The 27566-nt window shown below is 48.9% G+C and overlaps 1 protein-coding gene and 1 pseudogene across 3 annotated transcripts in view; one reads left to right on the forward strand and one right to left on the reverse strand.

Annotated features, from left to right (window-relative positions):
- The first annotated feature begins 12469 nt into the window (after positions 1 to 12469).
- Positions 12470 to 27566, forward strand: part of WDR89 (WD repeat domain 89) — a 32954-nt gene continuing 17857 nt past the window's right edge. The window contains exons 1-2 of one of the 3 annotated variants that reach the window (XM_068101401.2): positions 12470 to 12661; positions 12928 to 13250. In XM_068101401.2, the coding sequence (XP_067957502.1) occupies positions 13056 to 13250 (195 nt within the window). In that variant the 5' untranslated portion in view covers positions 12470 to 12661; positions 12928 to 13055. Of the gene's footprint in view, positions 12666 to 12927; positions 13320 to 27566 lie in introns of all 3 variants that reach the window. The other 2 variants (XM_078766632.1, XM_068101402.2) reach the window with 2 other exon arrangements.
- LOC137415873 (pre-mRNA-splicing factor SPF27 pseudogene) lies at positions 14421 to 15434 on the reverse strand (annotated as a pseudogene).

The following is a 27566-nucleotide window of genomic DNA, read 5'->3' on the forward strand; positions in this document are numbered from 1 at the left end:
TCCAGTCGCTTTTATTACTCCGGGCGGAATCAAGCCGCCGGCTGCGAGGGCACGCCTACCGGGTCGCTAACCGCGGTGCTGGTTGGCTGTTAGGGCTGTCCGATTCCTCTTTTGATCATGACGACGTGCCACGCCTGTGAGTTGGCGGCTCCTACCCCCCTCTTCTCCGAGATGAGCACATGGCCAATGACGGCTTGCGGGATTGAACACCACTCGCACCACTTTTGAAAGGAACTTTGGAGAGCGGAGATGATTGGGGAAATTGAAAGGGGCCTACGCTTATTTCGTTTGATACAATGCAGAGTCAATCTAGTGGGAAACACATACTTAGCCTACATAGAATAAGGAAATAAACTATTTAAAAAGATATATCGTGGCCTGTGTGTAAGTTTCATGGAATTAACTAGGAGGACGGCTGCGACCATTATTTACATTACGAGGGTGTTACACACAACGAAACCATACTTTTCACATTCGTTACACTTTCTCCAAAATTGTTACACTTCTCAAAAACCGTTACACTTCTCAAATTCGTTACACTTCTCAAAACCGTTACACTGCACCCTCCTTTCTTCAGGCCCGTACTCGGGCCTACAAAACTTTAACTTAGTGTGACACGTAGGTGTAATTCCCTCTACAATTAACCTGACCCTGAGTGTGACAATCTTAAAACACAAATAAGTATGTCCCCCTATTGCATTGCACCCTGTCTAACAGACTCAAGCCCACAGCTAACCGAATTACGGAATTGTTCTCAAACTATACATTTAAGGTGGGGAGCATTATTTACAGTGACGTTATTTCTTATTTACAACGCAACCCAGGACCTGTGTTTTTTTTTTCTTTTTAGGGAACAAGAAAAAGAAATTCCTGTTGGGAGGGAGGAGACAGCACGCATTGCATCGATGCACCAGTACCAATACCACCAAAGCACCCAAAAGCACCAAAAGCACCACAAAGCACCAAAAGCACCACAAAGCACCAAAAGCACCACTCGGTGCACAGTCACCACGGTTCATAATAAACACAACAAAACAACTGGTGGTGGTCTTCTCTTTCTCTGCTGGGCCGATGTTCTTCCCGACGACTTCTGGCTTCATGCGGCCTACTTGGAAATAATAAAAAGCACAACTTGTGTTCGTTTTTATTTAGGGCCTCAGGGGCCAACTAAGGGTGGTCCACCTGTTTGGCATAGGTGCCACCTTACCGAGGTCCGCAAGCAAGATTCCCTGGCCACTATGGCCAGTCTCCAACAGAGGTGCCCTGCCCCAGAACCTGGGGTCCATCAAGTGGTACTTGGCCGCAGAACAGCGGTCCATAAAGTGGTACATCAACGCAATGCACGCTGGTTCTGGGAATCTCGTGCGCACAATGGCCACCTCACGCACGCTCCCCTCGGCACCCAATGGCGCACAGGTCCTCAAGTGGGAGACAAAAGGGGGGAAGGCAAATGAGCGAGGGGTAAGGTCACAAGGGTACACGTCAATAAAGGCAATGCAGGGTGAAGTGCGTACGGAGAGCGAAGTGAGAAAAACTCGTCCCTACCGTACGTCACCCCCCCTGTCACCTACACTACCCTTGCCCTTACCCCATATTTACAAGAATTTACACCTTTACAAATTCGTCACTACGTCTTGTCTTCCCCATCTTTCCCTTCTACACCAAATTCGTCTCCAATCCCTCTACTTCAAAATTTGCCATCACCAATTCATCATCAATCCTCATAAGGAGGGAGAGATGGAATTACGCACAATGTCACCCCCACGTCGTGATGCGTCTCACAATCCAAAACATTTGCATTAATGAAAAATAATAAAACATGGCATGGTGTGGAGTACCTGTCACCTCAGGTGAGTGGATGCAGATGGTGCGAGGAGATCCTTCATCCTAACTATCCTCTAAATGATTTTAACACACTTTACACTACCCGGGGTCTTTCCCTGCCAATCCATTGGCCACTTACTCTATGGGTTCTAACAACCAATTCCCATTGACCAAACTGTGGTGCTTCTCAATTTGGGGTCTCACTCCCCCGATTCATCTCCCGGTGCCCTTGCACAATTTCTGGGCTGTGACGTGTAGCTCTCCCAGCAGGTCTACCCACCTGCACACCTCCACCACTGTAGTTGCCACCCGAGCTTACCTAGCTCCTCACCCTAACCTAACTAACTGGGGAAGACCCCTCCTGGTTCTGTCACCCCTTGGTGCCCTCTGGCACTGGGCTACCCGGGTCCGTCCTCCGGATCCTCGGGCCCCATCCACAACAACTACCGGCTCCCAGAGCCCACCTGCGGCCTCACCTGGCCGACATCCTCACAGTGGTGGAGTGCCCAACCAACTACACACACTAACAGGCTACACGCCCAGCCATTTCCACAACACTAATGCACCCATCCAAACATCATTCTTCCACTCGCACCACAGATGCCAATATCCAACCACAATTTACCTATACCCTCTACCTAACACTTACTCTACCCGCCCCGGGTATCCATGATGGGGGTCCACTCTTCCCCCATTCACACCTTCGCACCATCCACTCCACTCCATAGTTTCCACCATACTCACTCCACGACCATCCATTCCAATACTCCATACCATTTATTCCATACACCTGTCCTCCATTCACCTGTCGTTGCACACCTGTGCAATCATACCTGGTGCCACCTGCACCCTCCTTTCTTCCTGGACCATTTGGTCAACACAACATGCAATCACCACTACTCCCTCATACATTGCTCCATCCACCTGTTCAGTTGCACACCTGTGCAATCACACCTGTTCAATCCTCACACACACGGCATCATCTCATCTAACTACTCCCCTCTGAAACTTGCGCTTCCCAGGCGTCCCTATAAACTATTGCGCTCCCTCGTCATTATAATCCACACTAATCTACCTGCGTCCCCACTACAGGTATCCTTGTCACTAACTAACCTTAACGTTACCTAATGTCATCTTCTAGGGCCCTACACACAATATCCTAACCCACCCGGGCTAGTTTTCACTGCCATCAACCCCATAAGCTAGTGCTCCTTTGCCCCCCCACGCTGTGAGGGATGGTGGATTTGCCATCCCACCACATCGGGGAGGTCCTATCAATTTCGCTCGTCCAAATCCAACAAATCAAAAATTTTCCATTTACCGCTAATCACCGTACCAATCATCAAATTTTGCCTTTTTCTAATTTTGGGTCCAAAATATCCCGTCTACTTATTAGATCCTCTCGGTGCGCCAATTCACGTCTACAGCCTGGCTTCGTACAGCCGAGCAATGAACGCGGGTTCTTTGGTGCCGGCGGCTGGATGCGTCCGGCACTCGGTGCAGGGACGGGGGCTTACCCGTGCCGAGATCCCACGCACCACCTCGGCGCGGAGCCATCCAATTGCCCGATCTCGACCTGCCGGAACGTCTCAATAAAAAGTGGTCGCCATGACGACCCTTCCTATCGGGCTGCCCGTTCCGCCTAGTGGAGCCCGGACGCGGCCGTTCCAAGCGAGGCACAGCGTGGATCGCGTACGGCGGTCCTTTCGAACCCGCCGTGGCTCGGATCCCCGCTGGTTCTCGCGGCACGCGAAGCCCGGCACGCACCGAGGGCCCGATTCGGCTAAAAGTCGCTCTAACCGCTAACCCGGTTACCGTCGATGCCTCACCTGGATGCTTACACGCATACGCTACCCCTTTCTTGCTACTACCTCCAGCTGTTCCCATGCTCCTCGTACCTTTCCTTACACACCTCGGTACACTCATTCCGCTCACAGACTTGGTCACACACCTGACCACCGAACACCTTGGCACACATTCGTCGCTCGCACACCTCACCAACACACCTCTTCGCGCCCATTCCTCGGTCACCTCCTCTGTGACAATCACAGGTGTGCTTTCACTCGCACACCCACCCACGTGCCTCACGACCAACTCAAGTGTGCATACCCACACACGCTCTACCATTCCAGGTGTACATCCTCGCTCACCTGTCACAACCAACTCACGCTCCGTGCCACTCTCACTACTCTCACCACCACTCTTGACAACGCACTCACCCTTACTCTCGACAGCGCACTCTTTCCTCATGCACCTGTCCGTTACACACCTTTCTCGCGCATCCTCTCCCATTACATCCTTTGTAACACTCACCACAGGTGTGCATTCTCCCTTACTCTTGACAGCATGCGCTTTCCCCATGCACCCGTCCGTTACACATCTTTCTCGCGCATCCTCTTGCGCACACTTTTCCGTTACTTCCTCCGTAACACTCCCCACACCGCGCTTCCAGGTGCACCCTCGCACATGCGCTACTACCGACTCACTCTCGACAGCACACTCACTGGTCGGCGCGCACTTTTTCCTCACACACCCCATGGTCGGACATTCTCGCACACCTCTTTTTTCGCACACCAGACCTGTCGCACACTTCACCAACGGCCTTTCACGAACACCCGGATCCAAACCAATCCCCAAGCCGACTGAAGCTTTCCTCACATCATATACATTGCCGAATATTTCGCCACTCACCTTGGCACCTCGTCTCCGCACCTCTTTTGCCACCTGCAAACTCTTTATTTGGTTAGTGAGCATCACATTATGAGTTGAGCACCGACCTTGTACATATTCCATGACTTCCTCCTTTATCTCCCTCTTAGTTTCTGTCTGTCCCTTCTTAATTTCACTCACCTCTTCTTCCACTTCCTCTAATTTTTGCTTCACCTCTTTTATTTCCCTGTGCGTCTCCTCAAGTTCGTCCTCTAAGGCTACCGTGACCGTTTCTATGTGCATCCTCACCTGCCGGTCCTTTGTCTCCATTATCTCTGTCACCTCGTCCACCCTCATTGTCAGTCCCTCACGTACCATCTGACATTGCCTCTGTGTCGCTATTAATTCGTTTTTAATTTCTTTTTGTGTCGCCTTTAACCCTCCGAGTACTGCAGTGTTCCTTTGAACCTGCTCCACTTGGTCCGCTAGTTCCCTTTGTCCGACTGTCAGCTGTTCTACTCCCTTCGTCAGACCCTCTATGCCCCCCTGTAACCTAGCCGTATTATTCCTCACCTCTTTCTCCATACTCTTCTCACCTCGCTTTACCTCCTCGCGTAGCCCCGAAACCTCCTCACTTACACCTCGTCGTATCTCCTCCATCTCTTTTGTAGATGCCACCCTCATCTGTCCCAATTCATCCCTCTGAGCATCCAGTTTACTTTCTAACCCGATTTGCACCTCCTCTATCTGGTTCCCCATTCGTTTGATTTCCCTGGCAGATTGTTCCCCTATTTCCCGCAATTTGTCCTCCATCCTATTTTCTAACCCCATTAACCCAATTTTCACCTCTTTTATCCCGTTGTCTAACCCCTCAAAATTATTGTCTAACTTCCCAAATTTCTTGTCTAACTCCTCAAAATTATTGTCGAACTTCCCAAATTTCTTGTCTAACCCCTCACCGGTACCCCTCGCTTCATCCCTCATTACCCCCAATTGCTCATTCTGAGCCTCCATCCGGTTCCCCATTACCCCCAATTGCTCATTCTGAGCCTCCATCCGGTTCCCCATTACCCCCATTTTTGCTTCTAGCCTCTCCATAAGGGCCCCCATTTGTAACATAAAAAGGTTCGAATCCACCAGCGGCGCTGCTACGGTCGCGGGCACGGTCGCCGTGGCCATGTGCGTGGCGCCATTTTGCACGCCCGAAACCTCGTGTGCGAGGACGCCATTTTGTGCGCCTGATACCCCCTCAACCGCCTCCTCATTGCTCTCCTCCTCCCTTTCTTCCCCTAAGTCCTGGGTTACCCCTAACCCGTCTATCTCCCCCACCGACATCCGATCGCCTTGATTGTCCATGGCGCGATCTCAAAATTCGGGTTTTATTAAACAAAATTTCGGCAGCTCGTAATTTTGACCAAAAATTTTTTTTTTTCTACACCTTTTAAAAATTTGGTTCGGGCCTCGAATCCCACTCCCAGACACCAATTGTTACGGATCGCGGTTTAGATGTTATGATGGGCCGAGCGGATGGTCCAACCGCGACCGTTACAGGATCCCCAATTGGCCCGACTCCCCCAACGTTGACCAGATCGCACCACAGATATTCAATCGGGAAATCTCTAAAGCGACCGAAAGAGAAGGAAAAGAGAAGAAGACAGAGTACGGAGGAAGAACAGATTTATTATACACACACAAGCAAAAAGAAGGAGCGACCAAAATTATTTACAAGCAATGGATGGAAGAAGCAGTCACACAGTGAATCGTTAACTTATACTATTCAATTTACTTAACCCCAGGACAACGTTCAAGACAGACGACGTTCACACTTACACGGGGGAAATTGCAGGCAGGATTGGCGGAGGTGGGTTGCTGGAGAGGGAGGCAGGGTCAGGTCCCTGCAACCGGCAGGGCTGGAGGTAGCAGCTCTCAATTCTTCGCGTTTTTGGCGGGAAAACCCTCGGTCGCGTCGACGCTGACGATGCTGTAGACGTCACGCGCTGGCTCGGTCACACCTGCTCCTCTCCTTCTGGTGGAGCCGTCTCCCTCCTCTCAGCGCGTCTCTTCAAAGCTGGTTTCCTCTCCAAGTATTTCTCCTTTTTGGTTTGGAGCGTCTCTCATCTCACAGCTCACAGCTCACAGCTCACAGCTCATCTCTCATGTCCTCTCTCATGTCATCTCCCGAAGCAGTCCCTTCCAGTCGCTTTTATTACTCCGGGCGGAATCAAGCCGCCGGCTGCGAGGGCACGCCTACCGGGTCGCTAACCGCGGTGCTGGTTGGCTGTTAGGGCTGTCCGATTCCTCTTTTGATCATGACGACGTGCCACGCCTGTGAGTTGGCGGCTCCTACCCCCCTCTTCTCCGAGATGAGCACATGGCCAATGGCGGCTTGCGGGATTGAACACCACTCGCACCGCTTTTGAAAGGAACTTTGGAGAGCGGAGATGATTGGGGAAATTGAAAGGGGCCTACGCTTATTTCGTTTGATACAATGCAGAGTCAATCTAGTGGGAAACACATATTTAGCCTACATAGAATAAGGAAATAAACTATTTAAAAAGATATATCGTGGCCTGTGTGTAAGTTTCATGGAATTAACTAGGAGGACGGCTGCGACCATTATTTACATTACGAGGGTGTTACACACAACGAAACCATACTTTTCACATTCGTTACACTTTCTCCAAAATTGTTACACTTCTCAAAAACCGTTACACTTCTCAAATTCGTTACACTTCTCAAAACCGTTACAATATTATAAACCACAAACACACATGATTAGCTTTTTAAACAGTTGCTAATGCTGTTTATAACATTAAACACAGAAACTTGGAGGAATCCAGATATCTGTGAGGTAAGTTTTACTTACAGAACGGAGGGAAGATCTAGATTATACCCCACAAGGGTTGGGTACGTACCGTTTTGTTGGAAGAGACATAACGCCTATGCTTTCGATATTTGATGATCATTTTAACAATCGGTTTGTTTGTGTTTCACACTGAATGAAAACGTAAAGGTAGAGCATGGCGATTGTGATATATGACAGGTTTGACGATATGTTCGGCCTGAACGGCATAGGAATAAAAATGGCGGTGTGTGGAGAGTCAGCCGCCGCACCGCCGTAATGACATCAGACATAATCACATCACCCTGTCATGTGACCAGATCCTCAGCTCTGATTGGTATACGTTTGAGGGGACATACATACATACAGACGGACAAACACTGTTCTAGACGGCTTTGTCTTATGGGCTATGCCATAAAAAGAAAACAGTATAAATACATGGTATAAACAAATCTTGTATAAGCAGCTAAAACCATGTCCTAGGACTTATGACTCACCCTGTACACTCCCTCTACAACAGGAGGAGTTGGGGTGATGTGATTGTTGTACATCAGATTTTTCATTGGCTGATCAGGATCGATCCCAGTCATTTCGTCAAGGCAGCTAGACATATAGTCAGGTCCACTATGTTAACAAATATAATTTCGTTCAAAATTTTGGGAGATTAGCAAACCTGTACATTTTTGGAATCATCAGAGCCTGGAGAATCCGAAAATCAATGTTGGCATTTGCACAGACACCTGCATAGCCGCCATTTTGGATTTTCAAAATGGCCGCCATAAAATACATATTTTGCGCTGTCTCGGCTTCGAGTCAACCTAGAAACTTAATTAAATATGCTAATCCTATGTTTTCTGGGTCAGGGAATCCAATAAAGGCCTCAAAATAGTGCTCAGGATTATAGAAAAGCAACAAACAAAGGTAATTGAAAACCATTGTCTTTATATTTGTGATATAACTAGTATTACATAATACATGATATTGCAAGTCTTTTGAAGTTATAGGTATGGGTTTATAAAGCAAGAAAGCAGCCTTGTTAGTATCAGATTGAACTATAAGTCCTATACACAGGATCTACTCGGTCTATACCGTTCAGGAATATGCTTTTACAGATCTTCATCACTGTCCTGAGTGTCATTTTCGCAAAGGTGTCGACGCAAATGCCAACATTAATTTTTGGATTCCTCATGCTCTAAATATTCCAAAAATGTATAGTTTTGCTAATCTCCAAAAAATTTGAACGAAAAAACGTAGTGAACCTGACTAATACTTCAACTTGAGGTTATTTAAGGTGAGGAGCAGACTAGACGTCAGGACGTGCTATTTTAGAAGTGGAATGGTGGATGACTGGGACAGTCTTCCACAGGAGGAGTTCAAGCCGAGACGACAAATTAACTTAAGTCTAAATTGACAAGGCATTGGTGGAATGAGCACTTCCACCTTCCATAAGTCTGCTCTTGTCAAGCACGTGAACACACTCAAGTTCAATATTACAATCTACAACGACGAAAAGATCATCTTCCACGATGATGATGATAAATTAAATAAATGATGTTTAGCCCCCATTGGACTTAGTCCGAAATTGGGGGTTTATGGATTGGGTCTCATCTGTGCATCCGTTAGTCCGTCCGTGGGTCCGCAGCCATACCTCGGACACGTATGGACCGATTTTGTTCATCTATCTATAATTCCAGTAATCTCTGTGTGTGTGTGTGTCTGTCTGTGTGTTTGTTTGTCTGTGACCGCTGTTTCTCGACAACCACGGGTCCGATATACTTGAAACTTGCCAGGTATATTGCTGGGGACCCGAGGATGTGCCTTTTCAAGGTTTCATATTAATCGGACAATTACTTACCGAGATATGTCCAAAAAACGCTTCAACCAATCAGAGAGCAGCGAGCTATCACGTGTGCCGAACCGTTAATGCAATGCAAGCGTTAATGCGTTAATGCAAGGCTTTTCGTTTTTTTCCCTCTTCTCTTTCTACTTTTCCTTGCGATTAAATTGCAAACAGCCAAAATACGTTGGCGCTAATTGAATAATTGGCCATTAACACTAAAATAATCGTAACTGCGATATGCCAACTTCCGGACAGTGCAGCCTTCCATGTTGTTGTTGTTTGCAGCAGCTGTTTGCAGCAAGGGAAGGCTTTTCTTTTTTCCCCTCTTCTCTTTCTACTTTGCCTTGCGATTAAATTGCAAACAGCCAAAATACGTTGGCGCTAATTGAATAATTGGGCATTATGTTTTACAACTAATAAAAACGAATTTGCGATTCATTCGCTTTCCTGCGCGTTTGTGTACGCGATGGCGATTTCTTTACCAAACTCCGGAAGCCGTTCGCTTTGGACCAAACCATTGCATGTAAATAGAGGGGGGGGGTTCTGTGGTCGTTGCGAATGGACCAAACCATTCATGTAAATAGAGGGGGGGGATTGTCACTGTACTCGCAAGCCGTTCGCCGTTCGCTTTGGCGTTGCGAATGGACCAAACCATTTCATGTAAATAGAGGGGGGGGATATAATTTTAGATAGATATATAGTACGGGCATATATATAGTACGGGCATGCCCTAGTATTTGGAACAAAGACAATGCATGACGGTGTACATATGCATATCAATTTGTTTCGCGTTACGATCAAAGATGGCCGACTGGCGGCCATTTTAGTAAAAAAAACAAAAACGATATTGACCACGTCCCTAACCATTTCTCGGACTTGCATTTACCGATCTTGTTCAAACTTGGCACGCAGATAATGAATGATGGCTTACATATGTACGCCATTTTTTTTTACGAGATCAGATCTAAGATGGCTGACTAGCGGCCATTTTGTTACTTAAAAGTGTCCCCAACTATTTATCGGACATGCATGGACCGATTTTGTTCAAACTTGGCACAAAGACAATAACACATGAGAGTATACATATGCAGAAGATTTTGTTTTGTAAACCGACCAAATATGGCCGACTGGCGACCTTTAACTCCATACAGCAAAATAACTAAAACCACAGGAGCTATGACATGTCATGTCTTGTTCTCCTTGTTTTGCCTGGTTATGTAGCCATAACAAACCGAAATGTCTTTTAAATTACTTAGTTATACCAGAAGTTTAATCTCTGACTCTCCTGCAGCTTTGATTGATCGATACTGTAGTAAGGGTGTGTTCCGTTAACAAGCTGCTTGCTATCCCTTACCCAGCTAGTCGTTCCGTATCAACCGCTTTGCAAGCCGCTCGCCGAGCCTCTCGTCAATTAATTGTTCCGAGGCACACCCCTTTTATGTCTGCTCATGATATTATTGAAATGTGTATTTCATATTTTAAACTAGCAGAAGTACCCGGCATTGCCGGGTGGGGGAGGGGAGGGAAGGGAAGGGGAAGGGGAGGGGAGGAGAGGAGAGGGGGAGGGAGAGGGAGGGGGGATTGGGAGGGGAGGGGGGAGGGGAGGAGGGGGGAGGGGAGGGGGGAGGGGAGGGAGGAGGGGGAGGGGAGGGGGGAGGGGAGGGAGGAGGGGGGAGGGGAGGGGGGAGGGGAGGGGGGAGGGGAGGGGGGAGGGGAGGGGGGAGGGGAGGGAGGAGGGGGGAGGGGAGGGAGGAGGGGGGATGGGGAGGGGGGAAAGGGAGGGGAGGGGGAGGGGGGAAAGGAGGGGAGGGGGAGGGGGGAAAGGGAGGGGAGGGGGAGGGGGGAAAGGGAGGGGAGGGGGGAAAGGGAGGGGAGGGGGAAAGGGAGGGGAGGGGTAGGGGGGAAAGGGAGGAGCATGGGGGAAAGGGAGGGGAGGGTGGAGGGGGATGGGGAAGGGGTAGGGCACAAAGGAAGGGGTAGGGGGGAAAGGGAGGAGCATGGGGGGAGGGGAGGGGGAGAGGAGGGGAAAGGGGAGGGGGGGAAGGGGAGAGGGTAGGGTGGAGGGGGAAGGGTAGGGGGAGGGGGAGGGGGAGGAGGGAAGGGGAGGGGAGGGATATAGATGGTTCCTGGAATTGATCACATACACAAATGATGTAATCCACACATTTTATGTACTTTACATAACGTTAATAGGAATACATGGCCGTGTAGATGGGAAATACAGTTTGTTTGAAATAAATCACAAATATCAGATGAAAGTGAAAAAAAACCTATGTGGTGTGAATGGCAATGTTCCTCGCTGAAATGTGGAAAAACTGAATTACGTGCGAACGCATAACTGTGAGATTATGGCGGCAATTGGAACATCACGTGATCCTAGCAGAAGTACCCGGCATTGCCGGGTGGGGGAGGGGAGACCCGTACATTCGCCCTCTCGACTCAAGCTCGTATTCGATTCGTATTCGAAATCGAAAGGGGAAATCCTTCGTATTCGAATTCGTAAACACGAAATATGAATTTAAATTTAATTCATATCGCACAAAATCGACACAAAACACGGTCGCATAAAGGTGAAAAACCGCAATCGATTTTCGCCCTGAATTACGTGCAAACGTGTGACGTGTGACGGGATGGAACATCACGTGATCGCTCTGAGCGAATCAGCGAGCTGCTCGCACTGGCTGAGATTAGCGGGTACTTCGCTGAAATGCGCTGAGGTAAATATGAATAAAAAATATGGATCTCGTCAAATATGGTCTCAGCCATGTTCGTCCCAGGCTCAATGGCCATGTCTATGCCAAATATCAAGCACGTGAGCCTCTCAGTTTCGGAGTCTATCGGTAACATTACACACATACACACACACACACACACACACACACACACACACACACACACACACACACACACACACACACACACACACACACACACACACACACACACACACACACACACACACTGTGTTTTATATATATAGATTTACTCGATTTTTCATCCTTATTCTTCAACATAGACAAACATGCCACGCCCCCGCGACCCGCCCCAAAATACACAGCGTTAGGGTATATAGATGAGCTCGGTACGGAGTTTCCCCTTCTGGCTCACCATTTATTTTTTCTTTCTTTCCCTCTTCCTCGTACTTTGCTGCCCCTGCAAACACAATCAATTCGTTTGTGGAAGTTGTTACAAGAGGATCGAGTTAAACTGAAAACGACGGCCCTGATAGCATTTGCTCGAGTACCAGGATAGCACTGTTTCCATGGAGACCGACATGTTGTTACTAAGCGTTGCCGAGCAGTCCGTTCCGTTGGGGGTGTTTCCTTGGGCGATTTGAATGAAGCAAGCCGCATTTTTCTGGTGTTCGTGGGATGTAGGAGGACGCGGGACATCCTCGTGAATCGGATATATTACGTCATTGCAAATGACGTCATTACGCCATAATTACGTCATTACGCCTTTCACCTTTCTGGCGGTGGAAACAGGCCTTTGCATCGTCCGACTCAGTAGGTACCATGACGTAAAACTACGCCGGGTAGCTGCACTCCAACGTTTACCGCGTATTGATCACTTTTTCTTGCTTTTTACACTATTTAACGGTATTAGGGGAAGCTGAGGTGAAAAGCCCGGCATTTCCCCACCATGCATTGGATTCTCATCACTTTCGTTTTGAGGCATTTGGTTGTATCCCGTTTATTTTTTGATTCTCTGACCTAATATTTATCTTTGTACTTTTTAACAACGTCGTTTTTCTTTTATTCCGGTACGTCAGGGCGGGAAGGCGGTAAACATGTCGCCCGATGAATAAGACCTGAGAGGAACATAAACCAACAACAACAACAGGTTGCGTCGTCTGGATCTGGTTCGGACGGGAGGGACACGCAGGACGAGCCCGGGAACATGCAGGATTTCCCGAAAGAGCTTCGCTGCGTGGCCGTGGCGGACTTCACTCGTCCCAATGAACCCCGGCCCTACGTGCTCCACATCGACGGTCGTGGTGGCCAGTTGGCGGCCGGATGCTCGGACGGCCGCTCGTGGATCTTGGACCCGGTCTCGCTGCGCCAGATTCGCTGTTACGAATCTCCATGGAATTCGGTTAGTTGTGTGTGTGTGTGTGTGTGTGTGTGTGTGTGTGTGTGTGTGTGTGTGTGTGTGTGTGTGTGTGTGTGTGTGTGTGTGTGTGTGTGTGTGTGTGTGTGTGTGTGTGTGTGTGTGTGTGTGTGTGTGTGTGTGTCAGTCATTATCATTGTCATTTGTCATTATCTTTTGGTGGAAAATCCACTACACTGTTTGTTATATATTTAAATGTTTCTTATATGTTTATGTGATTTTAATGTGTTTGTTAAACTACATTTATGTGATATTTTATGTTTGTTCAACTACATTTGAAAGTATGAAAATGATGAAATTATACAAAATGAAAGGTGAAGCAGGGCAGCCCCCAGCTGAACTAGCCTCCCTGGGGACTAACCCTCCTCAGAGGATTTGTGTTCCTCAACAAGGTAATGCTGTAGTTAACTCAGATATCCAGGCTGTAGGAGGTGGCCATTCTGGGTTAGCCAATGGGGAACACTTGTCCGAAGTCAAAGTACGTAAATGTGGGATTTGCAATTGCAAAACTTGTCTTATATTTACCACAAACAATATAATTAATTGTACAGTAACGGCTAGATGTTACAAGTTAAAAGAAACTAAAGAATTAATTACATGTAAAACCTCAAATATAGTTTACCTATTGACCTGTAGCAAATGTGCGATGCAATATGTTGGTGAAACAATGCAGAGATGTAATGTGAGAATAAATGCACATAGGAGCGGCATGATAAACCCAGATAGAACTACTGGTTGTCCATTACTTACCCATCATTTTACTTCTGGATATTGTGAAAATGCGAGCTTCAGTGTTCAGGTTATAGAAAAGATAAGCGGAAATGGCCGTAAAAAGAATGGGATGGAAGATTTTTATTTTATTTTTTTGTATACAAGATCGAGGCTCGTGAAAGAGCTAACATTAATCACACAGAAAGACAAACCGACAAATAAAACATATAACATGGGGAGCGGTAGACAAGATGGGGAGAGAGGGGGAAGGACACAAACACAACATTTGAGAGCAGGGACATCGGGAGATCTGTGGGAGGGAGAGGGCTTTGGGGGGGGAGGCATGGGAAGGGGGGGTGGGAGAGGTATAAAACATATGGACACTGCCGGGACTTCCAGGAAAGAACCTTGACCAATATTTTGACCAAACATTACATTTAGTATTTAAAAAATAATTACTGCTATCACAAAATCCCCCGTTACTCAACTAACCAATTAATGTTAGTTAATTAACCATTTTGCCCATTTTGCTCCAACCCAACAGGTACCTTACATGAGCCTCGACCAATATGCTGACAGAGACAGAGGGATCAAGTCAGTGCCCAAGCAGCAATTTTTGGTCTAGTCCAATCACACGATCTTAACAGGTAGTCACAGACATCCGCAACAATATTGTGGAGAAGAAGAAGCAGGGCTCATGAGGGTTAACCAATCAAGGTGAAGAGCTTGGCTGTTCCGAGCGCTGGGCAGCAACTTCAGTTTCCAGTTGTGCGATGACAGTCTCCAATTCATAATTCTTGCTCACCAGAGTAACCCAGGTTTCCTCCAACTGTTGCAACTTGGCGCCGGTGGCAAGCTGCTCGGTCTTGCGCTCGAAATTCAGATCTTGGATCGCTTTCCGTAGCTTAAGAAGGGTTTTCTGTGAATGCTTTATCATTCTGACCATGAATGCATTCCCAGCCCGCCAGACAGCAGGCCCGTGTGCTGCGAGCAATTCCAGGTTGTCGATGCATGCTGCCTGATGCTCCAGCTGCGCAGAGGCATTGGAGACCGATTCTAACCAGGCAGCCACGTCGAGCCGCTGTCCGAGGCTGCAGGAGCTCGTAGCGTTTCATGCTCAGAAGATCCATGGGCTGTCTCGCGGCGACGCGCTCAAACTCCACCCTCATCACCTCGGTCTGGAAAGCCATGTAATCAACAGTGGGTAAGTAGCTCAGGTAGTTCTTCGTTGGACGATACCTCTTCGTCTCCTCTTCCACAAGTGCTGCTGCCGCCTGTCGCACGCCGGGCGCATCGTAACCCGAGTCAGAGTACGGGAGCGCATCTGCCGGAGCATCGGGTAGAGCAGGGACGGCCATGGATAATTAATCAATGGAGGTGTAAGAGTCAGGATGAAAAAGGGGAAGATAAGCGAGCGTGACGGTAGAGTGCCCAACAGAGGGCGTAAACCCACTAGGCCCAAAGATAAAACAATCACACAATTGCGTAAGCGTAGAGAACTTTTCTGGATTAAAGAATTAAGAACTGCTTACCCTTATGGATTAAATGAAAGAATTAATGACACATATACACAGCAAAATGGACAAAACATCATCGGCTCTGTTTTTAACACCTTACCACGAGACTCTCAGAGACGCAGAGTACATAACTATGGACGTAAATGTCCAATTATAGACACACCACAACAAATTATAAATGAATGGTTAGATCTTAACAAATCCAATATCTGCACATTACTTAACAGCAGCAGAATTAAGATCAATACCTTAAAAAAAAAACAACTGAAAGAAGTTTGGCAAATCGTGAACAGATTAATGGAAGAGGACGATCAAGAGGAACTCCCAATCCAACACATGGAAGCAATTCTGGACATGATTGATCATAAAATGTACAAAGAGAAACCTAAAAAAGTGAATCGTAGAAAAGACAATGATATCAAAATTATGTTTGATAACAAAGGGGTGGAAATGATAAATATCGAGAAAATACTTCAACATAAGGAAGTGTGGAGTAAACTTCAAGAAACAATACAACAGAGAGAGCGACCAAGAGTTGTGCACACTTTGGGAAATTCAATTCGGGGAAAGATCTTCAACTACAAGGACACTGTACAATGTATAGATGTAGAGGAATGGTTAAATAACACACATCATTGTAATTGTGAACATTCCGCATTCAAAGATCCACATCATAAACACGTCATCACAGGTGATCTCAGAATAGTGAAAGATAAAAGTGCATTACTTACAAAAGGACCAAATTATAGAGAAAACAAAAGAATAAACTGGAATAAAGCATTGGAACTTACAATGATGGGACTGGGCGAATGGATGAAAGAACAAATTGATAAACATAAAGTACCAAACACACTTTATGGTTGGAGGAGGTAGAGAAACATGTGAAAAGGAGAGTTGTTGATTTGAAAAGAAAAGTTCGAATCAATAATCCGAAGGCAATTTTAAACAATCCAGAGACACGTGATTGCTTAAGGTGGCTTCAAACACAATATGTCATTGTTCCAATTGACAAAGCAAATAATAATATTGCATTTGTATGTAAAACATTCTACATTCAAACACGTTTGGAAGAATTGGGCCTAGACACGGGAATTTCAAAGACCTACAAAATAAGTAACGATAACAAAACAGATTTGATACAACACCATACAAATCAGTGAGAAGACTGCTAGTTCCGGATAAACACCATAAATTACCATTCATTTACTGGATCCCAAAAATGCACAAACACCCTTGTAAGATGAGGGTCATCATCGCAAGTAGAGAATGTAGTTTGAAACCTTTGTCGGGCAGTATTACAGCGGCGATGAAACTAATCTATAAATGCTTAAAAAACTACCATGAAAAAGTGAAGTTTTATTCTAGTATTAAGAAATTCTGGATCATTGACAATTCCAAACCGGTAATCGACAGTATCCATAACATTAACAACAAGGGTAAAGCAAAATGTCTTTCAACTCTTGATTTTTCCACATTGTACACAAACATTCCACATGACAAGCTCGTAACCGCATTGGACAGAGCAGTAGATAAAGCATTTGCAGGAGGTAATAAAGTATACATTAATGTATATCAAAATAGAGCACACTGGTCTGTAAAGGATAATCAATATTCATGCAGTTTTTCAAAAAGTAAACTCAAAGAAAGTATTCGATTTCTACTAAACAACTGTTTCTTTACATTTGGCAACAAGATACTCCAGCAGACAGTGGGCATACCCATGGGTTCAGATCCGGCCCCTTTCTTTGTAAATTTGTTTCTGCACATGTACGAGTTTGATTGGGTCCAGAACATGTGCAGGAATAAATTAACAACTGCACGAAGATGCGGAAACATCTTCAGGTTCATTGATGATTTGTTGGCAATTAATGATGGATTTATATTTGAGCAGCTTCATGATGATATATATCCAAAAGAACTTGAATTAAAAAAGGAAAACCAAACTTCCACTTCAGTTTCCTTTTTGGAATTACAAATTGACATCCATAATAATAAATTTCACACCAAATTATTTGATAAACGAGATGCATTTCCATTCCACATTGTCCGAATGCCTTTCTTAGACAGCAACATTCCCAAAAAGCTATTTTATGGTATGGTTGCAGGTGAAATAATTAGGACTGTGAGAGCAACCACACACAGCTCTGAACTGGTCAATAAATTACAACAACTAGTCACACGTATGTTAGCGCAGGGAGCTGTAGTTGGTAGATTAAAACAAGTTTTCTTTAATATCACAAAACGACACCAAATCGAATTAGTAAAATACAATACGAATAGTAAAAATATTATTCAAGAGATCTTTATGTAAATACAGTACAATATAATAATTAAATATACTACAAATCAATGTTGCTAGGATACGGCAGCATGTAAAAAACCGATACAAAAAACCGCCCAGCATCGAATGCCAACCAAGATGGCGCCCGGTAACTGCATCTCCACCTATGTGGAGTGAATGGCAATGGTCACATCACGTGATCGCTCTGAGCGAATCAGTCTAGCGGCGGGGATGGAACATCACGTGATCGCTCTGAGCGAATCAGCGAGCTGTTCTGACACCGGCTGAGATTAGCGGGTACTTCGCTGAAATGCGCGGAGGTAAATATGAATAAAAAATATGGATCGTCAAATATTTTGGGTTCGGCCATGTTCTTCCCAGGCTCAATGGCCATGTCTATGCCAAATATCAAGCACGTGAGCCTCTCCGTTTCGGAGTCTATCGGTAACATTACACACACACACACACACACACACACACACACACACACACACACACACACACACACACACACACACACACACACACACACAACTGTGTTTTATATATATATATATTACAGTGCAATATAATACAAGTACAGTACAATATAATATTATTCATGAGATCTTTATGTAAATACAGTACAATATAATAATTAAATATACTACAAATTAATGTTGCTAGGAATCAGTGGTTGCTAGGATACGGCAGCATGCCAAAAACCATTATAAATGACAGTTTGAACATTCGAAATACAGTTTGATAGAAAGGTAGGTGGTGTGGTCATGCTGGTTGGTAGATTGATGTATTTAAGGGTAAGATGTGAATGATTTAATGATATTATCATATTATCGAGTGTGTAAGGAAAGTTATAAATATATGATAACACATTAAATCCTATTGCGAGTAAAGTTGGAATAAGTGATGTTGCATTGATGGGTTGAGTGACTGCCTGGACGCAACTGAGGTTGTGGATCTACTGATGTACCATCTATTGATGTGGATCCATGATCGAGGTTGTGGATCCGCCATTTGGAGAGGCCCTGGGCTGAAAGGATCGAAACCTCGAGGAAGAACGGTGCCCAGCAGATGATCCGCGCAGTCGGGAAACGAGTCAATTGCTTACAGGTTAAGGTTCTTGCTTTAGGTGGAGAAACTATGTTTGAGGTTTACAATGTAAATAAAGTTGAATATGGGATGGTGTAAAATTAAGATCATTTACAACAATCCTTCAAATTATTTATATTTAAGTTTAGGAACACCCGATACTGTACAATTAATTGTGTGTGTGTGTGTGTGTGTGTGTGTGTGTATCTGTGTCCGTGTCCGTGTCCGTGTTCGTGTCCGTGTCCGTGTCCGTGTCCGTGTTCGTGTCCGTGTCCGTGTTCGTGTCCGTGTCCGTGTCCGTGTCTGTGTCCGTGTCTGTGAATAAAAGAGAGAGATAGAATTTTGAGGAACAGAAATGAAAAAATGAGGTGTGTGTGTGTATGTATGTGTATGTGTGTGTGTATGTGTATATATATATATTGTTACGGACACGGCTTAAGATGTTATGATGGGCCGAGCGGAATGGCCGCCGTGTTCGCACAGTTTACCCGATTCTTCCCCAACTTACCCGATTCCACCCGACGTTGACCAAATCGCGCTATGCTAAATCAATGAAGGAAAGGACACAACGGCTGGGATAAATGAAACGACACAAGGGGTACAGTTCTCAAGACCTCCGGAGGAGGATATAATTGGTGGTGGAGAAAAGGGGTAGATTACAAGGTATGAGGTAAAGCACAGAAAAGATGGGCACTTAGTTACAGTCTTATCTTATCCCCGACAGACCACAGACAAACGGAACAAGACTGACTTACACAGGGATTGATGGCAGGGAAGGACAGGCAGTCGATAGCACAAGGTGCACCTTGGCTCAGGGGCAGAATCAAACACGGTCCGGTCCAGAGATGCGGGGAGGTATTGCAGCGCTCGGAGGTGGCGTCTTCTCTCTCCAAGCTGAGGGCGCATCTGACGTCACCTCCCTCTTCCTGCGCATGCTCAGCGGGGAGTGACACGCCCTCGGCTCGTTGGCTCCGCCCCAGATGGGAGCGGTCCGCCGCTTCTATTGGGTGCGGGGGGTTACCAGGCTCCGCCCTTGACGAGGAGCTGACAGCGAGCCCCTACGTGGTAACCCCGTCGAGCACATGTTCGATGGCGGCTCGTTGGAAAGGCTTGGTGCCCTTTCAACACCCCCTACCAACCAAGCCGGAGTGAGGACGCACACTCCCCGCACCGCCGCCGCTGTTGTTGTTGTTGTTGTTGTACCATGAGGAAGAGCTGCGGGGAGGTATTGGGAGGTCCTAAACTTCCTAACGGTGCCATACAATCACATTCTGGTGCAACGAAGAGTCAGAATTAATGGAAACGAGTCCTTAACTGACATAGACTAAGAATAACTAGCAAGATGTCCTATAGTTGTCTACGTGAGATGCGGTGGACCTGGATGCGACATTTAATGGGGGAAATAGGGGGAGGTCGGGTCTACAGAGTGTTGTTTACAGAAAATGGGACTAGGGAATGGGGGATTGGGGATAGTTGGGAAGGATGGAGGAAATAGGGGAATATTTACAAGCGGATATGGATGGATGCCAATCTCATATCCACAACAATATATATATATATGTGTGTATCTATATTTTTCTATCTGTGCAGTGTCTGTGTTGTGTTGTCTTGTCTTGTCTTGACTTATCACTGAACTACTTTCTCAAACTTTTGTGAAATCGTACCAATCTTCTGGTATGCACATATCTCTCCCATCGGTATGTCCTAAGTAAGTAAGTAAAGGGTATTTTTCTTCAAAATTTTTCCAATTTTTATTTTATTTTATTTTATTTTTTGGAATTTTTTTCAGGAATTGTTTTTTTTTTCAACTTCAATTGTTTATAAAATGTGATATTGTGGCGGACACAAGGGACAAGAATCCAGCGCACCAGCAGGTGGCGCGAACGTCCAGGCGGGGAACTGGAATGCATGCCCCGCCTATCGACCGATCGGCCACGCCCGGGGACGAGGCGTGGCCTCAGGATATATATGCGGGCTCTAAGCTCGAGCCCGCTCGGTGCTGAAGTGCGAGCTTTGAATAAAGACGTTTTGATATACCAACGCGTTGTGGCCTACCTCTCTGGCAATCGAGTCGTGTGTGCGCAGCACCACACTGGTGACCCCGATTGGTTCAGCCGTTGCTGACCACCGAACGCGCGCCATGGCTACCAACGCCGTCGCAGTCAAACTCTCCGGAGTTTTGGGAAGCGCAAGCCGACGTTTGGTTTTTGCAAGCCGAAGCTCAATTCCAACTCCGAGGCATAACGGCGGACGAGACCCGGTACTACCACGTGGTCACCGCCCTCGGGCCCGGCACTGCCGCCCGAGTCGTGTCCATCCTTCGGCGCCTGCCGGGCGACAACAAGTACGAGGCGCTCAAACATCTCATCGCCACGTTCGGGCTCACGGAGATCGAACGGGCCGACCGCCTCCTGGACCTTCCCGCCCTCGGCGACACACGACCATCCGTCCGGATGGATTCCATGCTGTCCCTGCTTGGAGACCAGCCCCCGGATTTCTTATTCCGGGCGCTTTTCCTACGCCAGCTATCTGCACAGGTACGCCTCGCGCTGGCCGGTTCCAAAATAAAGGAACCCCGCGCCCTGGCTAGAGAGGCCGACAAGTATTTTGCGGCCTGCGACACGCGGTCGGTGTACGGTGCTGCCGTAGTGGATCCCGGCGCGGAGGCTCCAGCGCTCCCGATTTCCCTTGTGGCCGCTGCTACGCCCCGTCCACTACCGCCGCCGCCTCCACCACCGCCGTCGGCACGGCCGCCGTGGCCGTTACGCCGCAAACCTGGTGCTACTACCATGCCAGGTTCGGCCGCCAGGCTAAAACGTGTCGCCCGCCGTGCTCTTTTGACGGGTCGGGAAACGACCGGCGCTCACTTGCGGCCATGAGTGTCGGCCATTCCGGCAGCCTCCTTTTCATCACGGACACCTTGTCCGGGCGCCGTTTTCTTTGCGACACAGGAGCGCAGGTAAGCATCCTCCCCGCCTCCACGTCCGACAAGCAAACCGCGGGCCGGGGCCCCGCTTTGCTTGCAGCCAACGGTACACCCATCCGCACATTCGGGAAGCGTTGCCTCTCCCTGCGGTTCGGAGGGCAGCGCTTTCAATGGTCGTTCGTGACCGCCAGCATGCCAATGGCACTGCTCGGTGCGGACTTCCTATGTGCGAATGGGCTGTTGGTCGACGTGAAGCGCAGACGGCTCGTCCAGGCCGAAACCTTCAGCTCGCTCGCTTGTTCGCTGAGCGGCTCGTTGAGCGGCTCGCCAAGCGGCTTGCTGGAGGGTTCCGTCCTGGCGAGTTTAGTTTGCACGCTTCCGGCAGCGGACGACTTTACCCGCCTCCTCGCCAGTTTCCCGGCCCTCACGCGGCCCACCTTCTCAGCGGTGGCCGTTAAACACGGGGTGGAGCACCATATCCCCACGGTCGGGCCGCCGGTCTATGCCCGGGCACGCCGACTCGAACCCACGAAGCTCGCCGTGGCGAAAGCGGAGTTCGCCACGCTGGAGCGGCTGGGGATCGTACGGCGCTCCAACAGCGCTTGGGCTTCTCCTCTGCACATTGTGCCGAAGCCCGGCGGAGGATGGCGGCCGTGCGGGGACTACCGCCGGCTCAATGATGCCACCACCCCCGACCGCTACCCGGTCCCGCATATCCAGGACTTTTCCGCCCGGTTGGCAAACACGACTGTGTTTTCCAAGGTGGACCTCATCCGGGGCTACCACCAGGTCCCCGTCCAACCGGACGATGTCCCGAAGACGGCTGTCATCACCCCTTTCGGCCTCTTCGAGTTCCTGAGAATGCCTTCCGGGTTGAAGAATGCGGCCCAGGCGTTCCAACGGCTTATGGACAGCTTCTTGCGCGACTTACCTTTCCTTTTTGTCTACCTGGACGACATCCTAGTCACGAGCGCGTCCCGGGAGGAGCACCTGCTCCACCTCCGCACGCTTTTCGAACGACTGGGCCAGCATGGCCTAATCATCAACCCCACCAAGTGCCGTTTCGGCGTCGCCACCATCGACTTCTTGGGGCACCGCATCACTAGGCACGGGGCCTGTCCCTTTACCGGCCAAGGTGGAGGCGGTCAGGGATTTCCCGCGGCCCCGCACGATCAAGGGGCTCCAGGAGTTCCTGGGCATGGTAAATTTTTACCACCGCTTCGTGCCCCACGTCGCCCATCTCCTCGGCCCCTTGCACGAGGCCCTCCGGGGCAAGCCGGGCAAAGGTGACATCGCCTGGTCGGAGCCGATGGCCGCGGCTTTTGCGGGCGCAAAGCTGGCCCTGGCCGACGCCACCATGCTGGCGCACCCGGCGCCCGATGCACCGATCGCCCTCACCACCGACGCGTCGGACTACGCGGTGGGTGCGGTGCACGAGCAGTGGGTGTGTGGTGCTTGGCAACCGCTGGCGTTTTTTAGCCGGCAGCTTCACCCGCACGAACGCCGCTATAGCACGTTCGACCGCGAGCTGCTCGGGCTCCACCTGGCGGTCCGACACTTCAGCCATCTGCTGGAGGGCCGCCCGTTCACGGCTTTCGTCGACCACAAGCCCCTTGTGTTCGCGATGGCCAAGGTCGCCGAGCCATGGTCGGCACGGCAGCAGCGTCACCTCTCTGCCATGTCCGAGTACACGACGGACATCCGTCACGTGGTGGGTAAAGACAACCCGGTGGCGGATTGCCTTTCCCGGTCCGTCGTGCACGCGGTCCACCTCGGGGTCGACTATACCCGGATGGCGGAGGACCAGACCGCCGACCCCGGCGTCCAGGCCTTGCGGACCGCCGTCACGGGCCTCCGCGTCACCGAGGTGCCGTTCGACGCCGCGGGCGCGGCCCTCGTATGCGACGTCTCCCTCGGCCGGCCTCGCCCCATCGTGCCCGCTGGCTGGCGGCGCCCAGTTTTCGACGCTATCCACGGCCTGTCCCACCCGGGCACGAAGGCATCCCAGAAGCTCGTCGCAGCGAAGTTCGTCTGGCATGGCCTCCGGAAGGACGTCCGCGACTGGGCCAGGACGTGCCTCGCGTGCCAGCGCGCAAAGGTCCACCGCCACACCCAGGTCCCGTTGGCCCCGATTACGGTGCCCGAGCGTCGGTTCGACCACGTGCACGTCGACTTGGTGGGACCTCTGCCCCCCTCGCGGGGGTTCACCCACCTCCTCACAATGGTGGACCGCACCACACGGTGGCCGGAGGCCATCCCATTGGCGGCGACGTCTGCGGCTGGTGTGGCGCAAGCCTTCATCGCCACTTGGGTTGCCCGGTTCGGTGCCCCCTTGGACATCTCGTCTGACCGCGGCCCCCAGTTCACCTCGGAGCTCTGGGCCGCGGTGGCAAAAGGGCTCGGGGTGAAACTACACCGCACCACGGCCGACCACCCCCAGGCCAATGGCCCGTGCGAGCGCTTTCATCGCTCAATGAAGGCCGCGCTCCAGGCCAGCCTCCGCGACGGCGGCTGGGTCGACAGACTCCCCTGGGTCCTGCTGGGCCTCAGGACGGCGCCCAAGGACGACCTGCGCGCGTCCTCGGCGGAGCTGGTCTTCGGGCAACCACTGCGGGTACCGGGTGAATTTATCCCCGACTCCACGGCTCCTTGGTCCGCGGCGCAACAGCGCTCCGCCCTTCAGGAGACCGCCCGGAGGTTCGCCCCGGTGCCGACGGCACACCACGGTTGCCCGCCTTCCCACGTCGCCCCGGAGCTTCGCACGGCGAAGTACGTCTTCGTCCGGCACGACGCCCACCGGGCACCGCTACGGCCCCCGTAGGACGGGGCCTTCCGCGTGCTGGAGACCGGGGACAAATTTTTCACCATCGACATTGGCGGTGCCCCGGATCGCATCTCCGTGGACCGCCTCAAGCCGGCCCACCTCGATCCGGACCACCCCCCGCAAGCAGCTCTGCCTCCGCGTCGAGGCCGCCCCCTGGCGGTCAGATCCCCGGCACCCCCCAGCCCCGCCGTCCCGCCACCCCCCAGCCCGGCACCCATCGCCAGGGGGCGTTTCGGCCGGGTCATCCGGCTTCCCCGCAAACTCACCCTTCAGGTGCGCGGGAATTCTGGGGGGGGCGTGTGTGGCGGACACAAGGGACAAGAATCCAGCGCACCAGCAGGTGGCGCGAACGTCCAGGCGGGGAACTGGAATGCATGCCCCGCCTATCGACCGATCGGCCACGCCCGGGGACTAGGCGTGGCCTCGGGATATATATATGCGGGCTTTAAGCTCGAGCCCGCTCAGTGCTGAAGTGCGAGCTTTGAATAAAGACGTTTTGATATACCAACGCGTTGTGGCCTACCTCTCTGGCAATCGAGTCGTGTGTGCGCAGCACCACAATATCACGTATATTACAAATACATTTGTGCAAAATAATTGTTTGAATTAATGATTGGTTTAAACCATGACAAAACGGCAACTCGGGTACAGTCATTTATCTCGGGCCTATATATCTACACATTTGGGCAGTGTCTGTGTTGTCACTTAACGACTCCCTCAAATTTTTGTTTCTGTGGTTGTGAAGTGTTTTTAATAACGTTGTGGTGGTTTTGAATCACGTGGTGGTGAGGTATTTTGAATTATGTGGTGGTGAGGTGTTTTTAAATGATGTGGTGGTGTGGTGTTTTTAAATCACATGGTGGTGAGGTGTTTTGAATTACGTGGTGGTGAGGTGTTTTGAATTACGTGGTGGTGAGGTGTTTTGAATTACGTGGTGGTGAGGTATTTATAATTACGTGGTGGTGAGGTGTTTTTAATGATGTGGTGGTGAGGTGTTTTGAATTAAGTGGTGATGTGTTTTGAATTACGTGGTGGTGAGGTGTTTTTAAATGACGTGGTGGTGAGGTGTTTTTAATTTCGTGGTTGTGAAGTGTTTTTATTACGTGTTTTATGGCTGTGAGGTGTTTTCAATTTCGTGGTGATGAGGTGTTTTTATTACGTGTTTTATGGCTGTGAGGTGTTTTCAATTTCGTGGTGGTGAGGTGTTTTAAATTACTTGGTGGTGAGGTGTTTTAAATTACTTGGTGGTGAGGTGTTTTGAATTACTTGGTGGGGAGGTATTTTGAATTACGTGGTGGTGAGGTGTAATCATCCCAAACTTCCAGTCTGCACCTACTGTTATGGATTTGTCACTTCCGTTGTGGTGGTTTTCATCCACTGTAAACATTTTCGATTCCATGTACTATTATTGTTGTCAAAAGGTTTATTGTTTATGAACTGTTTTCAAAAGGTGAAAAAGTTAGTTTTAAATGAAACCGGAACCGGACGAAGAGGAAAAGGAGGAGAAAAAGAAGGCGGAGGAGTGGAGTCGGACAAGAAGCATAGTTGCTTTGCGGTCTGGAGCGAACGTTGGCGAGCAAGAGTCACGAGTGAACTTTAGGTTTCCCAGGAAAGGGATTCCTGCGACAGAGTTGTTATCGCTGTGACAGATCAACCTGCGTGTCAGGTTTTGCGGTCGATTCTGAAGAGAATCGTTGGACTGCCGTTATGTCTTGAGTACGGGCCGTCGGCCATTTTGACTCGCGCGCTTTGCGCGTCGAGCAAGGTTTCTTTGCTTCGCTTCAGCCTTGGCGCGTCGCGCAAGGTTTTTCTTTGCTTGACTTCAGCCGTTTTCACCGCATTCAGACGCATCTGGTGTGTGTGTGTGCAACGCGGATTTTGAAGGTAAATCTGAGATTCGCCGACTGTGAGCCTTGGAACGTCCATACCCGAGGGTGTGACTTCCCAGTCGCCTGGAGGGCGCCTCTGGATTTCCCAGTCGCCTGGAGGGCGCCTTTGCACAGCTTTGGCAGCCGGACTGTAACTGCCAACCCAACGGGATTCTGGTCTCGATTGGACATTGATCTGTCGATCGCTGGAGCGGATCGACTTTGGCTTGAAGCCGGGGAATAGAGACATTGGGAATCTTCTTCTTTTCGCTCACTTGGAGCACAGTGAGTTATATTGTACGAACCTGATGGTACCATCATAGGAATGATATACTATTTGTTGTACAATTGATTACTATTGTTTTGTACTGTTATTCTTGTGTGATCTTAATACAATACCAGTTGGTTTGTAACAATTGTTGTGGCTTCACCGTTGATCTTTGACATACAGAATAACACATTTTTCTGCCGTGACTCCTCTCGGGGCTCGGAGGTACACCGTGACCAGGGGGTCGGGGAGGAGCACGTAACACTACCCCTCCCCTAGGTATGTGCTGAGGGGTTCTTTCTTGGAAAAAAAAACATTCAACCAAAATCTTCAACCTAAATTGCCTATAAAAATATAATATCACAAACACAACAAATACATTTGTGCAAAATAATTGTTTGTATTATGATTGGTGTAAATCATGACAACACAGCAACTCAGGTACAGTCATTATCCTCAGCTAAAATAAGCCCGTTCCTCAGTAACGAAGCTAGTGTATATATACATACATACATACACGGCCGGTCAAAAGTTTTAGAACACCTCAATTTTTCCAGTTTTTTTGGAAATTTACGGAGTTTAATGTCTCAATGTACTCTGAAATTACGCATAGAACAAATAAACAATTGGAGATAAAAAAGAAATCATGGAATCATTTTGTTTAACAAAATTTAATTTAATTTTTTGACTCAGCAAAGTAGCCACCTTTTGCAGATATAACCGCCGAACACACTCGTGGCATTCTTTCTACAATGGAAATCAAATATTGTTTGGGAAGTTCTTCCCAACACTTGCAGAAGTTCCTACAAATGTGTTG

This window comes from Myxine glutinosa, chromosome 12 (genome assembly GCF_964187855.1).
Source record: "Myxine glutinosa chromosome 12, kmMyxGlut1.1, whole genome shotgun sequence".
Lineage (NCBI taxonomy): Eukaryota > Metazoa > Chordata > Myxini > Myxiniformes > Myxinidae > Myxine > Myxine glutinosa.